The sequence below is a fragment of the Panthera tigris genome, chromosome B2, assembly GCF_018350195.1.
Source record: "Panthera tigris isolate Pti1 chromosome B2, P.tigris_Pti1_mat1.1, whole genome shotgun sequence".
Lineage (NCBI taxonomy): Eukaryota > Metazoa > Chordata > Mammalia > Carnivora > Felidae > Panthera > Panthera tigris.
In genome coordinates, this window is record NC_056664.1 from 43,942,665 (window position 1) to 43,960,486 (window position 17,822).

Here is a 17,822-nt window from a genome sequence, read left to right on the forward strand (position 1 = left end):
TCACTTCTCAACAAACCTCTTTAGCCTGCCTTAGTTTGTTCATTTCCCCCCTTTTTCATAAGCACAAATTAGGTCTTTGCTTGATAATCACGTCACCATTTTACATTAAATGATTAAATGTCTGAAAGGAAGAGCTGTGCTTTCTAAATTGCTAGTGTGTGTTGTGTGTGTGTATGTGTGTGTGTGTGCGTGCGCGCGCGTGTGTGTGTGTGTGTGTGTGTGTGTGCGTATGTGTTTGGGGATTTGGAAGGGAAAACAGGCTCTGTGTCCCGGATGATCAGTGTAAACTCAGCTGGAGTTAGGACATTCCAATTAACTGGCCAAAATAACCTATCACCTTCAGAGAATGTCTCAAAAGATGACAGCGACAATTACGGCTACAGCTAACAGTTATTGGACACTAAAGATGTGTCAGGCACCGTGTTAATTATTTCACATGTATTATTTTCTTTAATCCTCCTACCAAGCCAACGAGGTAGAAACTACTCTTATACCCACGTTACAAGTGAGAAAATAAGGCACAGAAACGATTTGACCCAAAGAAACAAATCCATTGTGATTCAGTGGTGTTTAGCAGTAAAGACATCTAACGTGTCTTTCTGGTGAGAGTCTTGCCAGAAAACCCCATGAATTTCTGATGAACAGCGTCAGCTGCTTTATAATCTGGCCCTGCCACACTCTGCTGTTTCCTCTCCAATCCCTCACAGACATCCTACTGCAGTCAAATGCATTGACTCACTTGACTGCAAAATGGAATGTTTCCCGTCCCCATGCCTCTGCTTTCTGTATCAAAATCCACCCATCTTCGAGTTCAAGTTATCACTTTCTCCACGAAGCCATCCCAACCATTCAGGTACAACCAGCTGCACAAATTTGGCATCCCCTTCATTCCACAAAACACCCCTGTCTTTAAGAAATATCGTGTCTTTATTGCAGACACCTCCATCATATAAGTGTATTTTAAGCTCCTTCCGTGGCCTGGCATATCGCAGATCGCTAATACACATTTCCTCATTATCATTTCTTGGACCCAAAAAAGTTCAGATGATCTTAACGGCATTTGCAGAGCAAGCATGCAATCAACAGAGAACTGGTAAGGACAGAGGGAACTATATATAAAGTTTTGCTTTACAGACACGTAATTCTGTTCCAGCAGCTGCTGGAAGACGTGTCTCTCCTCAGTTACCCACACCACGCTTTGAGTTGGCTTTAAACTGGAGGGGCTTTGATGGCTGCTCTCTCTCCGGAAAGGCTATGGCAGGTATGAGCGGCAGGACCGGGACTCTTTGCACGCGTGTTTCCATTCTGGACATCACCATAGGGGGTGCCAAACCACCGCATTCTGATTTTCTGAACCTCAATATGACAGGTGGTAGACACTTCCACAGCACTGGCAGAATTGGTGAACGCGGAGCCACACATTTGAAATAGGCAGGAACACCAAACCGGATTCTTGAGTCCGTTTCAAGAGTGCTCGACACCGCAGTCTTGAATGACAGAGCCAAGTGTAATAATTCTAGGGAACGCAAAAATCCCCGCCTGGGAAGCAACGGGGTGTCACCTACACAGTCAACAATAAAGAATTCAGGGACCTCCTTTAAGTAAAGACTAAGGTGAGGGTGGAAAATGATTATGCAATGTAATTCCCCTTTTCTTCCTCCCGTTACACAATGAGTAACTGTCCTTTCTGTGTGTGTGAACTGTTTACACAAGAAGCTTCTGCTCATTCTTCTTTTCAGTACGAGAGGAGAAATCAAAATTCCCATTGTACAAGCACGGAATCTTTTTCATAATATAAAACCAAATGGAAAAAAACAAAAAAGGCTGAGTATCATCAGGGGACAATTACCCGTGACAATTAAACAATAGCTGCAGACAATCTGTGAGGACCAACGGCCTGGAATGTTGCGTCTTAAGATGCAAAAGCCGTTTATGCCTGAACTTTCTTTATGGACAACTGCTGAGGGAAAATGACTTGCTTCCTTTGCCTGACAAAGCAAATGGAGGCGGCTGCCCTCCAACTTTGATTTCCAGGGAGCTAGAGATTGAAACTGCCATCTGTGGAACAGCTTTTGTTCAGTATGAAGACCGCACCGCGGCACCGTCAAGTGACATGCCACGAAGGGGGTTGCTTGTCCCACTATCAGGGTGTCCCGGGTGCAGTGTTTATTACGTGTGCTTCTTTTCATTCACTCGTCGATCTAATACCCCTCTCAGCATTAAGGACCGGCAAATTCTCCCTATTGACACGGATACGAGACTACGAAAACATGTCTACTGTGAAAGGGCTGACTGGGGATCACCTAATAGAAAAGGCAGAACAGACCACGGTCGAGCTTTGCACATTCAAAATTAATGTGCCGTGCTGGTCCCTCTTCTAACTTATTCTCATTAACACAGGCATGCACTCACCGCTGGCATTTCTAGCGCTCTCTGAGAGCTGAAAACTATGAACCAAAGTCCCGTTTCCTTAAGCTAAAAAGGCTCTGCCGAGCAGCTTCGGTAACAGCAACAACGAAACACAAGATTGCAGGTGCATACCTTAACCTCCTGATTGGTAAAGACCTCGACATCCACCACACAGGCAACCAGAGTGGAAACATCACAGTCCATGCTAGGGGCTGGCATTCCCCCTCCTGAATTTTCAATCAAGAGCCAGGCGACCTCAGAGCTGTGCGTGATGGGAAGAGCCGCCAGGTGGATGCTGCCGTGGCCAGCCCGGGTGTCGCCTCGCCCTGGGGATCGCCGGTGCTCGGCACCTGGAGCCCGCTCCCTCTGCACGCACGCAGCCCGCGTCTGAGGCTGCACAGCAGAGTAATGAACGGCCCGGCTCGCTCATGGCAATGACATCACCACAAAGACTGACACAAGCTGAAGCTATTTTTTTCCCCCGAGCCTTTTATCTCGAGGCAGTGCAGTGGAGCAAATTGAACATGATTATGTGCTAAATCTGAACTCAGACTAAATCAATTCAGGCAGCGTTAGCTAGGAACTGAGTCATAGCTGTTGTTTCAGCCGAGTGCTTATGTTTGCAAAAAGCAAGGGGGAGAATCTGACACCAGAGGCTCTGTTTGGGGAGGGTGGGGAAATAACTCTGCAGATGAGCCTCCTGAGGTTAAGGTGTGACAAGTTTCTGCCTCAGAGATGAGCAGGAAGTTGAGGCATTCTGCAAATGGCTTGGCTTCTGTTAATTGCCCCGTGCCGCTCGGAGCAGGCACACGCGTTCTGGGCATCCTAATGCATCCCGGGCACGGGCTGAATAGAAATCCATTCTTGGAGTAACTAAAGAGCTGGTCGTCAGTCATTTAGGCCGCCTGGTAAGAGAAGATAATTAGAGGTCTGTGAAATTCTATTTGAAGCACATAAGTGCAGACCAGTTACTCTAAAAGCACCCTTCCAAGCACGGGATTTCAGGCTGTCTCCAAGGTCACTCAAACCAAAAGCAATCATGGAAAAGGAGTTACAGCAAACGTCTCATGTGGGGACAGATGGCAGGGTCTAATGGGCAAAGGCACTGATGTGGGTCATTGTCAGAGCCTTGGGGATCTATTTCACCTGAGACTTTGAACATGTCTGGTTGCTTTTTTGTCTCCTTTCCTGATTGTGAATCGTTGAGGGGCAGGGCTGTGGATAATTCACCTTTATACCTTGAGGCTTTAGCAGAGTGGCAAGAGTAAGTGCTAATTGCTTAATGAATGAAACTACTGAACAGGAATAGCCTTCTTTGGCAGTAGGAGTGAGCAAAGAGAAAACGTCAGATTAGTTTTTAGTTTAACATTAGTGGGAAAAGTCTCAGCAAAACTCAGTAACATTCTAGCAGGATCTATTCCCGGTAGCAGTACAGTTGCATCATTGATGGCCGCTGGAGCGTCATGATTTGCAACAGATTGGCGCCTTTCTAACACATGATTGGACAAGAGCGTTCCAATTTTGCATGCAGATGGAAAAGGTGACTTTTCAGACTAAACGTACAAGTTTTGTGGCTGCTCATTGGACTACATTTGAGCCTAGTGTTCCCCTTCAATGAGACATTTCCCACGCCAAATGAAAGCAGTCCACAAACACAAACATTTAGACTGATGAAATTGTGTGTGTGTGTGTGTGTGTGTGTGTGTGTGTGTGTGTGTGGCACTTCCTATGTTGTCCAGGGCACTGTGGGGAATATGAAGTCCTATATGCAGATAATTTAGCTCACACTTACTGAGTGAGGACTGTATGCAAAGCTCTGTACCAGATGCTCTCAGGGATAAAATGATGAATCAGCAAAATTCCCCATCCTCATGGGGCTTAAAATCCAGTGGAGGAGATAAGACATGGAGACAAACATCTACACAATGAGGCAGTGGCAGTGGCGATGGTGGCTCAGGAGCTACAGACAGCGTTTAGTGGGAGCACTAGCGAAAGAGCAATGGATAATGAGAGCGGCTGTGGCGGGTGAGCATCAGGAAAGAGAACATGGCCTCTGCTCTGATCTTGAAACACGGGTAAGGCTATGGCAGACAGGGAAGGGGGGAGGGGAGCCCCTCAGACAGGAGCAGCAGACTAGAGGTGTTCAGACCAAAATAAAGAATAGGTTATTTGAGGGGCAAGGCACAGTGAAGCTTAAGTTTGGAGCCCGGGGGGGACAAGGGAGCAAGAGCCAGACGGCTCATAGCCTTGAGGGACCCTGGATGCCGACCCAGTCGACCATGGAATGCAGGAAAAGTTTTTGAGAAAGTATATACATAAAGTATATACAAAGATGAACATAATTTTGAATACCATTGACGTCTGTTCAAGAGGCAAAACAAAGAAATAGCTATTGCTTTCATATGCCATGGCATACGCTAAAATTGACTTTTTAAAAGTTGCATACCAGTGACATGCTGGTGAGAGCTTAACCATCAGCGCTCTGTAAGGAAAAGCCCAATGTGTAGTGTTTGCTGATTTCTGTGGTGTAAATATTCTTATCATGGCTGAAATCAAGCAACCAGTGTGAAGTCACTTGAATGCGAAGTTGGGAGGCAATGCCTATGTCTGTGCACAACGGCCGTTTGAGCAGCTTCCCGCACACCGTTTGACAGTCATAAATACATTTGTTGGCAGAGGTTAGGTCCAGGATGTAGGTCCAGAGCCCATCAAGGAACAGCAGGGCGGAAGGAACATTTTAATCACTGGGATCTGTGCATCCTTTCACACTTTCTATTTAGGAAAGGACACACATGTGTTATTTCAAGAAAAAGAATCCTGTGATGATCAGTCTTGGCCAGAGGACATGAGTCTATCCAGGAAGCACAGCCCCACTCAAAATCATAAAATAGTTTTTTGTTTCCTGATACATCCTCAGTTTCTCCATTCTGATTGGCTCCTGCCCTGGAGATTCCTTCCTTTGCTCAAGAAACCACTAACTTTACGTTCTCTTCTTTTCAAGGACACAGCCGTCAATTCATTTATATGAGCACGAAATGACTGATAATACATAGTCTTGCCCATCAGAAAGGAATCTGTATTTTAATAAGCGATCAAATATTAAGCTGAGTAAATAGTGTTTTTAGTGTGGAATTACATACATTAAGAGCATACGGTGATTCTATTTTTTTTTAATTTTTAAATACTTTTTTTTTTTTGAGAGAGAGACAGAGCATGAGCAGGGGAGCGGCAGAGAGAGAGGGGGAGACACAGAATCCAAAGCAGGCTCCGGGCCCTGAGCCGTCAGCACAGAGCCTGACACGGGGCTCGAACCCACAAACAGCAAGATCATGACCTGCGCCTGACCCGAAGTCAGACGTTTAACTGACTGAGCCACCCAGGAGCCCCAGAGAGAGCAGATGGTGATTCTAAAATAACATAATTGGGTTTTTTAAATAGGTTGGTTCAACAAATTGGATATACAATACAATTCAATTGCCTACACAAAAACACTCATTTTCCTACAGATCAGAGCCCACAGGGGGCTTCCCTGGTAAATAGTGTCCTGTTTCTCTGGAGAGAATGTACTTTTTATAGCTGGGAGATGAGTTAGCAGGCTTGGAAGTGTCTGGGGTATGTATATAAGCACCTGGCTGAGGATTCTAAGGCCTGACATATCTTGGCTCCTACTTCCTCTCTTGTCTCATCTCATGCCGTATTGCCCTGCGCTGTCCAGGTCCCAGACCCACCCATCTTCTTGGCATTCCAAAGAAGTACTGAGCTCTTTCGCATCTCAGGGACTTTGTACTTATTGCCCTTGTCTGAACACATGCAGACCTTTTCATGGCTGGGTCCTTCCTATCATCCATGTCTCAGCTCAGGCATCATCTCCTCGGAGAAACCCTTCCTGATCGCCTGAAACACAATGTGTACACACGCATGCACACGCACATGCGTGCACACATGGAATCAATCACTATCCCAGCATCTTTATTTTAGTTTTATTCATAGCACCTTTCACTCTCTGAAATCACTGTTCACTTAGTTCTTACTTAATTCTTGTTTCCCCAACTAGAATTTAATCTCTACATAAGCAGAGATTTTTTTTTTGCCTATTCTGTTCCCTGCTTATTCTCAGGGGCTAGAAGCCTGATACTTAGGAGGTACTCTATGAAATATCTGATACGTGAATGGATAAGTAAATGAATGAATGGATTTTATTTTATTTTTTAACATTTATTTATTATTGAGAGACAGACACAGAACATGAGCAGGGGAGGGGCAGAAAGAGGGGGAGAGCAGGCCCTAGGCTCTGAGCTGTCAGCACAGAGCCCAATGCTAGGCTCAAACTCACCAACTGCGAGATCATGATCCGAGTGGGAGTCGGACGCTTAACCCATTGAGCCACCCAGGAGCGCCGCTGAATGAATAAATTTTAAAAGGAAAGTAGAGGGACTCAACCCAAAAGAGGTGCCTCGTGATCTGGGAGTTTTAGGAAGGTCCTTTCAGGAAGGTATAAGGTATATGAGCATAGGAGTTCAGTGATCACCCCATTCTTGATAGCTGAACCCTGGCACAGCTCTCCTCGGGAGCACCCTTTCCAGCTGAAGTGGCCATAAAATCATAGGATTCATCCCAAGCCACTGCTCTTCCGATGACTGACCACATCACGAAAATGGATGCAAATGATGCAGATCCCTTAGGCAAAGATCACTTCCCTGCCCCTCTGGCCAGGCAATTCTTGCAGTCATCTCCAAGTGGGCAGGAAGAGATGTGCACCTTTTAGTCCCAGAGGCAGCAGCCGGATCTGTCTTGCTAATGGGCATAGATCTTCCCATGACAGCTGTGGGGTGTCAAAGGCTTTGCTCCTTCCATGTGTCTTCCAGGATCATTTATTTTTAATGTTCATTATAGAAAATTTCAAACATATTCAGACATAGAATATAATAATAAGCCTTCACATACCCACCAGCCAGGTGCAAGAATAACTTTGGGGATCAATCTTGCGTCCTCTCTGCCAGCGGGTCTCAGAGTGTGGTTCAAACTAGCAGCATCAGCATCATCCAGAAACTTGTTGGAAACTTAAATTCTTGAATCCCACCTAAGACTGAAGCAGAATCTCTGCACGTGTGGCTGGTATCTGTAGTCTAATAAGCCCTCCAGGGGATTCCAATGCAAGACCAAATCTAAAGATCACTTCTGCATGTCCCCACTCACACTCACTCCTGGTTATTTTGAAGCAGATGCCTGACATCGTAACATCTCATCTTTAAATATTTCTATATATACCTCCAAAAGGTAAGGGCTCATTTTTGGAAATTACAATACCTATCATCACACAACCCAAGAAGAAACAGTAATTCAATATCATCATCAAATATCCTGCCAGCATGCACACTGCTCCAAACTACCAATCTTCTCTTCCCTCTCATTCTCTCCTGGCCCCCTTCCTTCCTTCTTTCCTTCTTTTGTTGCTTGTTTCTCTAAATTGGGATCCAAACTGTGGTGTCTCTCATGTCTGTTTTAATCCATAGAATTCTCCTCTATCCCTTATTTTTTCCTTCCTTGCAGCTTGTTGTTGACGATGAAACCATGTTATTTGTCCTTTAGAGTTTCCCCAGTCTGGAGTTTCACGATGAGCTCCACACGGTGTCATTTAACTGGTTTCTCTGTTACCTGCAGATCCCGTTAATTAGGTCCAGAAGCTTGATAGATTTGGGTTTGGCAAGACTCCTTCCTAGAGGGTGATGTGTTCTTCCATCAGGGGGTATGTAATGCAAGGCTGTCTCTCTTTTGCGGTATAAGCGACCTTTCATGCAAATGCCTCAACTCGTTCTTTTGTTAGGATTTGTGAAATAATGGTATTCCTTCATGCATTCATGGACTACTTCCACGGAGAGGAACTGCTTCTCATCTACGATGTATTTACTCTGAGCTACATTTTTGTAAGACAGGAAAAATACACACGTTACTCTTTTCCTTTATTAGCTAGTGTGTTGTGTGCATGTGTGTGTGTGTGTTTAAATAATTTGCTTCCTTATTATCCCTCAAAGAAGATCATTGAGGGTTCTTTTTAAAGTATCATTAAGAACTTATGAATTAAACATTTAATGAGTTTAAATCCATTATAGTTTTATTTCATTGATGCTTCAATTGCCCATCTTTGGCTGGTAAGAGTCTAATCAGGTTGGCTCCTGTGTCCTTTTGACGCAATCCTAGTGCCTTTGAGGGCTACCTCTCCTTACAGCGTGACAAGATATTCCAGGCTTATCTTGTCCTTTTTCTGTTCCAGATAAAGAATCAACCATTTCTCCAAGGAGCCCCAGTTCCATTTAGCAATTATTTTATCCTATTTCCAGATCATAATCTATATACTTATAGACCGGTCACTTTGCACTGGGTTGGTTATTGTTTATAAGCATTTCAAGTAGACAGACCTAGGAATTATATCAATATATTTAGAAGAGAGCATATGAGTTCAGATTGATGATTCCAATTCAAATCCAAAAGTACAGTGTTTTTGCTGAAACTCATCAGTCTTATATCCGTATCCTATTTCTTCTACATCAAATATCTTGGTAGTTACTAAAACCATAATTATTCATTTGCTTTATCCAATAATATAGGTACTGCAGTCTTGGAATCACATTATTAATACCACAAGGAAGAATTTAAGATTTTCCCCCAATTCTTTTGTCCTTTGGGTATATCCCATAAAGGAGATACAACATACTGTGCCTTGCAGTCATTTGAAATAGTTACTCGACCCCATCATCTGGATACCAAGTTAGGTTTCATTGGTTTCAAAAATTTATACTTTTAGAAGCATTTACTTTTTAAGGTTCATTTGCTTCCAAAATGTTTCCGAATTTACTTTCTTTTTTTAAAAGTAACACTGAATTCATAAGGATTATTGGTCCCATTAAACTTAATTGTGTTTTATAATTACAAAAATTTTGCATGGTTCAAAAATCAAAACTACAACTCTACAAAGAAATCTGGCTTCTATCCCTGTCTCCTCCATCCCATTTCCTCCCTCCCTCCCATACGGGTTATTGCCATTTCATCTTTACTGTTTATCCATTCTTCCATCAAAAAAAAAAACTAGCAAATTTATATGTATATTATTTTCTCTCTCTTAGACAAATGGGAGCATACTTTGCACACTTTACTGTCTTGCTTTTATCACTAAAAAATGTGACCCTAGAGATCATTCCATAATAATACATAGAAATGTTCCTATTTCTTTTAATAGTATTCCACTATGTGGATATGTGAAGTTTGTACAACTAGGTCCCTACTGATAGGCATTAGGATTGTTTCCAGTCTTTTGGTATTAAACGGTGCAGCCACGGATAGACTTTGCTCATATATATGTGATTTTGCTAGATCCAGTCAAATTCTCCTCCACAGGGGTTGTGCCATTTTGCTTCCTTACCAGCAATTTATGAGAAAGCGTTTCCCCACAGAACGTGTTGTGGAATGTACTGGACATTTGCCCATCTGGTGAGCCAGATGCAGTCAGTCTAGAGGAGCTTTGATTTGCACTGCCATTATGGGCACATTTAAGGATCTTTCTATACATGCATTAGTATAGCCTTGTTCTTGTCAGTACTCCCTACCTTTTCTCCAGGTAATTTAGGTTCTGTTTCTCACCTGAGCAAGCAAAATGTCCTAAACACACACCAACAGGCCTCCATGAGTTTTGTTCACAACACTCTTACGAACAAGGTGGAACATTTGTTCCAGCGGTTAAGAGCCATTTGAAGCTCTTTTTTCTTCCCAGGACACCGCATGTAGGCCCGGTTGTCACAAGTCAAACATGTTCCCACCCCAGGTCTCCTTCAGATGGCATCCCTTGCCTCGAATGCCATTTCTCCCCATCTTAGCAGGGCTCACTCCTCCACGTAGGCAGGTCTCTGCTCACGTCAGAGAAGCCTGCCCTCATCAGTCTCGCACTAAGTCGCACACTCTCACTACCTCCTTCCTCTGCTATATTTCTCTTCAAAGCACTTACCACTCATGGATGGTATTCACTTATTTGTGTGGTTTCGTTTTACCTCTCCCGTGAGAATGTAAGCCCCGTGAGGGCAGGGGTCCCCTGCCTTGTTCACTGCGGTTTCCCTAAGTGCCTACAACAGGGCCTGTTGCACTATGAGAGCTCAATGAATATGTGTTGGGTGAATGAATAACTGAGTAAGTGAAATCCTTGTGCTCTGAGAGCCAGCTGAGGCCAGATGCTGCCAGGAACATGGAAAAGACATAAGTATATGAAATGGGTCCCTGTGAGGGAGCAATGAGCCTGAGAAGGGAGAGTGAGGCCAGTGAAGATGCCTCAGGTCATTGGGCGGTGGGGATGGTGGGGTGGAGGCAGGGGAGGTCCATAAGAAGTGAGAGGAACATGAAAGGGGAGAAGGAGGGACACAAATTCAAAGGTCCCCATTCTGGGGGCGCCTGGGTAGCTCAGTCAGTTAAGCGTCTGACTTCAGCTCAGGTCATGATCTCACAGTTCATGAGTTCCAGCCCCACGTCGGGCTCTGTGCTGATAGCTCAGAGCTTGGAGCCTGCTTCAGATTCTGTCTTTCCCCCTCTCTCTCTGCCCCTCCCCTGCTCATGCTTTTTCTCTCTCCATCTCTCAAAAAACAAATAAACATTTAAAAAAAAATTTGCACCTGGGTGGCTCTGTCCATTAAGCATCCGACTTTGGCTCAGGTCATGATCTCATGGCTCATGGGTTCAAGCCCTACGTTGGGCTGTGTGCGGACAGCTCAGAGCCTGGAGCCTATTTCAGACTCTCTGTCTCCCTCTCTCTCTGCCCCTCCCCCCCCCACTCTCCCTCTCTGTCTGTCAAAAATGGGTAAACATTTTTAAAAAGTCCCCATTATGCAGCAGCCCCATGTTATGTGGCAATGCCCTCGGTCAGACTCAAGGACAGCCATTCCACTACTGCCCAATTGGCACCTACTGAGGTCCTACGAATCTCTAACAGCTAATCCCCAAGTGGCACGCTGAGGGAGCCATCATCATTTCTTTTCTGCCTTGCCCTCTTCCCCAGTTCCAAGGGTCTTATACCTGCCTTGATCCATCCTTTAATAAGAAGACATATTTCCCCTTTGCAACCTTCACATAGGAATCAGATGGTACATTTTATACTAGGCAATGCTATGGCTTAAGAAGCTGACATACTTGAAAAATGACAGGGATGAAAATAAATAGAATGTTAGCTTAAGCACCCCTGTGTTTGGCCATTCAATTCTCTAAGAACTGCTCCTCCTCCTTCCATCTTGGATTCATCTGAGGGGGCCCTGATCAGACAAAGTCAGTCAGAGTTCTCATGAAGATTTTCCGAACCAAAACTGGGTCAGGAGAATATCTATGATATTCCAGTATTATTTCAACCAATGCCTCCCTCTTTCCTCAAGCAAATTCAGATACTATTTCTATTACTAACAACCAAAAAAGTCCTAGCTAACTCACATACACACATGCATGCACGCACACACACACACACACACACACACACACACACAGCCCTAGGTTAAATAACAGGGGACAAGGGGACAATAAAGCAGAAGTCATTTGTCAGGTTTTCCAATTGTCTCATTAAAACTACCCCCCAGTTACATTAGAGGTGAGGGAGCTGGCATCATCTTAAACCCCTCCTAAGGTAATACATATCAGGGGTTCCAGGATGGATCTCTGCAAAGAAAACCTCCTCGCAGAACCATCTTTCCACTTCTGATGGCTTTGCCCTGCTCATCCCTCTTTTAGGTTTTCAGCTATCCAACTAGTTTTTTGGCCACCTACTTTGAATACCTTCATATTGGTCTGATATTTACCTCTACCTGGAATGTCATATTTACTATTTTATTGTGTCTCAGTTGAATCCTGGAATTTTTCATCCAGTCGTGTATCATTAAAAAAATTTTTTTTAAACATTTATTTATTTTTGAGAGACAGAGAGAGAAAGAGCATGAGCAAGAGGGGGAGAGAGAGAGGGAGGGAGACACAGAATCTGAAGCAAGCTCTAGGCTCTGAGCTGTTTGTTAGCACAGAGCCCGATGCGGGGTTTGAACTCACGAACCGCGAGACCATGACCTGAGCCAAAGTCGGACGCTCAACCAACTGAGCCACCCAGGTGCTCCTGTCATACATATTTTAATTAGGGCTAACCTTTGAAGTCACTGCAAAAATTTATTAGCATTGTATTATTTAAACTTCACAATGGGTCCCATTTAGAGAACGAGGAATTAATCTGCCTCGGATCAAATAGCGAGAAGGTGGTGGATGCAAACCACTTGTCTTCAAAGCAAAACTCTGAACGTCTCTACTACATCAGCTTTAACATGCTGGAGCAGAAAACTGGACACATCTTTGCTTTTGAGAGAATTCTAGTAGTGATGCGAAGGCTGGATTGGAAGGTATCAAAGTCTTATCTTCAAGAAGATGGTGTCAGGGGTAACAGTGGGTTTCTTATAGAGATGAAAGATTCCATCTACCAGCAAAATCAAGACTGCCTTCGTGAAAGAGGAGGGCATTTGACATGGATACTGCATACAACTACGATGGATCCAGGTCTTATGAGCAAGGGTAGTTGTTCAAAAACCAGTGTACGGGCCATTTAGTTGTAACAGAAAGTGTGAAGAGGGCCATGGTGAGTTATACGATCTGAAGGGAGGTTGTGGCCAAGTAGATGAGGGCTTTGAGTGACGGGGCGAAGAGTGAGTATTTTACTCCATAAGGTATCTTTCAAAAGATCATTAAAGATCTGTGCACGAGGTTGAACTGGAGTGAACAAGGACTACAAATTATCATAATTCCAGACTCTTTCCAGAAGGCGCTGAGGGGTTGGGTTATGGAGATGCAACAGTAAATGTAAGCCAAGGGGTGGATACGAGAAACACCATGGAGAAAGAACGTGTAGGATTTCACAGTTATTTGGCTGCCCAGGTAATGGTCTGAGAATGGGAAGTGACATGAGGAGGGATGCCGGTTGGAAGTAACAGAAAAAGGGGAACGGGAGGCAGGAAGAGGAGGAGATTCTAAAGTTCCAAGCCTGGGCAGAGAGTGGTAACTTTATCAGAAATAACTTAGTTATGCAGGTGACAAGAGTAAAATGTGAGCAGTTTTATCCATCCACGACAGTTAGATACATGTTCAAGGTTTTTTATTTCAATCCTTAACCAGTGTCACTAATCTTTACATTAGCAAAAAAAAGAAAAAATGCAAAAAAGAAGGGTAAGGGTAAAACCTGAGATTGTGACTCACGGTGGTAATAGGTACTAGTCTTTAGGTATTAATCAGGGATGGACATTACTGAAAAACTGTTATGAGTCAAAAGCTAGAAACATGCCCTTTCACCCCTTTCCCCCCACCCCATTCTCCTTCTCATGTTAAGACCTGACATGGGAAAAATAACATGCAAATCTATGAACAGGGGTCATTCTACACAACTATTCCTATTCTCTTTTTAAAAAGGCTAAGTCTTTAGTTTGACGTGTCAAAGATGAAGGTATTTGATAAGCCTTACTCTTTATTTGAAATTAACAACGTATGAAGCACAAAAATACTTCTGGAAAAGAAAATGTACCATTTTTAGACATGAACTTCTAATCTGCTTAATCAAGTCTGCTACTCTTCCTGTGTTCCCTGTCTCAATTGTGACAACATCTTCCACCCAGTCACCTTCCATCATAACCCCACCCACCTCTGATCCCTTTCAATGGCAGACACCAGGGGTGCTGGTTGATCCAGAGGCTCAAAGAGGTTGTCAAAGGGCCCTATCTGACTCTGTCTTCTGAAGGTCAATGTCATTCGAAAGGTGATTCCCAGGATGGCTGCCAGTAGCAACCACTGCCACTATTTCATTCTACAATTGGCCCACATAGGTCACATGTTCACCTCTGAACATGACTGTGGCTGGGGTAAGGACTGTGGGCTGGGCTGTTGATTGGCTTAAGCCAATTTGAACCTGCTCCTCCAGTAAGAAGTGCATGGTGGTTTTCCCTGAAGGTGGTTTTGGGTGAGAACAGATGGATGTGCAAGCAAGTATCTAAGTTAGGAGGGGGGTGGACGCTGGATGGATATCCATCAATGTTTCCCACTGTTTTGATTCCATACGTGTCAGAATATCGGCTCTTGGTGGCAAATGATAGAAAGGGCTCTTGGCTAACTGGCAGAAAAGCATCATGTAAGGAGGTTATCAGGTAGCCTTTGCAGAATTAGCAATTTTGAGAAACAGCTGTAGAAACTGGGTTGGAATGAAGAGGGTCTAAACTGCAGAAGATAACCTCTAAGGTGATGCTGTAGGAACAAAGGAAATAGGACACTACCACTGGAACCCACAACCATCAGATGCGCCACTCCTTTTCTGCTGCCATGAGTGATATATAACCGTTCCTAAGACTTTGTGTAATACTCTCTGGAGTCAAAGTTCTGAGTGTGGTGTTCAGTTGGTCAAGCCTGAGTCATTTACCCCAAGCCCAACTGCCAGGATATCTAGTTAGGGAAGTTTTGGTTCCCATGGCCTCTCAACAACAGGTGGTAGCCCCACCAAGGGTCATAGAGGGGAGGCTTCCTCAACATAGAACAAGAGTGGGATGCTGGACAGCTCAAAAATAACAAGGGTCCACTATCAGCCTCCCGTCTGCTATTCCTCCCTGCCCACTCATCTTTTTTATTTACTACCACCAGATTCATCTTTGTGGAACTAATTCTGATAACATCACTCTACTGCTGGTAGATTAAAAAAAATTTTTTTAATTTTTTTAATCAACCTACTCCTCCAACTGTTGTTTTTTTAAATGCTCTTCTGCACAGATCCTATTTTCCAAACAAAAGGAACTTCTTGATGTTGGCCATATTATTAAAAGTATTCTATTTTGCGTAGGTTGTTTCCTGTCATTGGAATTCATTCGTTCATCCACCCATTCCATCCAATGGTTATTTACTGAACATACTATGCACGCAGCACACAGCAAAACACTGGCCATCGAAAGATGGTAAGTCACTGTCTCCTTCAAAGGGAGATCATGGTAAAGGCAGTAAAGAATTACAATATTATAGGACAGGCTAAGACAGAATGGAATATTATGTACCATAAATTATATTTTCTACAAATGACGTTGGTACAAAGCGTAGTAGAGAGGAGGGCATTTAGAGAAGGTTTCCTTAATAAAGGAATATTTTGCTCAACTGTGAAAATTAAGTAATTTGGTATTCTTCTAGATGGGCAAGCAAGTAGGGAGATGACTATTAAGATGACTGTTAAGTCATCTTAATGGAATGATGTAGTGAAGTATGAGAAATGATAAGTAGACTCCTATTGCAGAAATTCCCAGGTGGAGTCAGAGATTAGCGGTAGAGAGCTACGGAAAATGCACCCAGACTGTTAGGCAAGGGTCTGACCATGAAGAGTTCTGTGAGTTATAGACAGGGCTTTCAATTTTGTTCCACAGAGAGAACCAATGAAGGCTATAACAGTAGCCTCTTGATTCTCCCTGCCTCTAATTTCACTGCTATTGCATTTATCTTGCCAACAATGTGAGGCCAGACAGACCTTTACACTCAGGAACTATACCCATATTACTCTCCATGAGAGTGGAATGCAAAGTTGGAACCAGGGCTGCATATATACAAAAGAATGTAGTAAGGAAATGTTAAAAATCTAACAGGGAAACAGGCCACTAAGACCTTGTGTTGGAAATTTCTCATGCTACCTTGTTAGAAGGTCAGCCTGCACCACTAAAATAATGCATATTACCTCCAAATACATAATGCGCAAATCCATTATAGCTCTTACCCCACTGTACGGTTTAAATGTTTTATTGTACACTCAGCATGTTGCTAAACATAAAGCATACAGCAAGTAATCAAGATAATGTCTGATAAATGGGCAAAAGAATGCATGAGTGAAAGACAAAACAGACTAATGCATCCTCACTTCCTTTCATGGGTGGATTAGTTCTGAGTTGTTCTACCATAGGAAGAGCTCTATTTGCTTTAGACTTTGGTGCTCAGCATGAAGCCCCTGTGCCACCACCCTATTCTTGAACTCCCTAAGCTTGGAGAGTCCTGCGGGTTTACACTGGAAGAACTAAGAAGCGTAGCCATGGGGCCTCAGATGCATTTGTGTGTATAAAGAGAAGTGGCTGAAAGTCCACCAAAGGTTTGTGCTCTTTCCATTGTACAGAATGGAGTTTCCCAATCAGGGCTACAGCTCCCAGTCTAAGGGTGATCCTGTGACTGTTCTGTCCGATGGAGGAGAAAAAGAATTAAATATGCCACTTTCAGACTTGGCCCATAAGAATGTCTTGCAGGACCCTCATTTCTCTTCTTCAAAATGATCTTTGGAGCCAAGTTATGAAGATGGTAGAGTCTAGATCAGCCTAGGTCTTTGAATGACTGCATGCATCACATTCCTATATCCTTCAACCTCCTCCTCTATCACACTGCCAATGGAGTTTTCTGTGAGGGGGAAACTAGCATCCATGTGTACGTGTGTGTGTTAAAGTATGTGTGAATGCAAAATCCAGTTATCTACAGAATCAAAACCAAAATGGGGATAGAGCCAGAAGTAAGACTATTTAATCCTTGGATGAGGAAACTCTTTCATTTTAAAATCTAACTTGAATGGCTTAAATTAGCAAGTAAGCAGGTACTTGTGTTGTTATTTGTATAATGGTTAGTATGTGTCAGGACACAGACCAAGGAAGAAAATGGAGCTTGAGAAAAGAGCTGGAAAGCAAAAAAAGATAAAATGAATAGGATCAAAAAAGACTTTCAGGTAAAGTTCATGATTTTTTAAACAACTGAGTTAGTTACACTGATTATGATTGGTGAGATTTCAAATAAATAAGCAAATCATTGGGATTATATGTAAAAAACATAACTTAGAAATAATTAGAAATACATTATGATTATATCATTGGATCTTGTCAAGCTTCAGAATGCTAATGCCCCACGCTTTAAGACGATTTCACTTGGAAAAAAACCAAGATTCCACTTGCCTAAAAATGTCCCTAAAAAAGGACATCAAATGAGTTGCTCTATATTTCTAAACATTCTAGGGCTAGCCTAGCCTAAGAAGGCAGGCATCTAAACAAGTCAATCTTCTTTCATAACCCATATCTTCTTTCATTTACTTTCCCTTTCGTTGTGGTAAATCCAAAAGCTAGAACAGAGAAAGGTAAAGAGGGAGAGGTAAGAAGCTGCCTGGAATGCACGAAAGAGAAGTTTCTGGTATTAGATGTCAGGCTGATTATACACATTCATAACACCTAGACTGCAGGTTGGGTCAGTGGTCTGTTGGGCATGACAATACCTTTGGAAATTTCTAAAATTTTGAGAAATCACATTCCTTCTTTCACTGAGATACTGCTTTTGAGTGTTTCCATAGAATGGGGGTATCAAGAGTAGAGAAAACAAGAAGGTGG

The 17,822-nt window shown here is 43.3% G+C and overlaps 1 protein-coding gene across 5 annotated transcripts in view; it reads right to left on the reverse strand.

The window, feature by feature from the left end:
- The window catches only part of RCAN2 (regulator of calcineurin 2), a 272,608-nt gene that overhangs the window by 98,092 nt on the left and 156,694 nt on the right, over positions 1–17,822 (reverse strand). Inside the window, exon 1 of one of the 5 annotated variants that reach the window (XM_015538898.2) lies at positions 2,542–2,776. The exons of the other annotated variants lie outside the window; for them this stretch is intronic. Within the exon in view, the coding sequence (XP_015394384.1) occupies positions 2,542–2,628 (87 nt within the window). The 5' untranslated portion in view covers positions 2,629–2,776. Of the gene's footprint in view, positions 1–2,541; positions 2,777–17,822 lie in introns of those variants that run through there. 5 annotated transcript variants of the gene reach the window in all.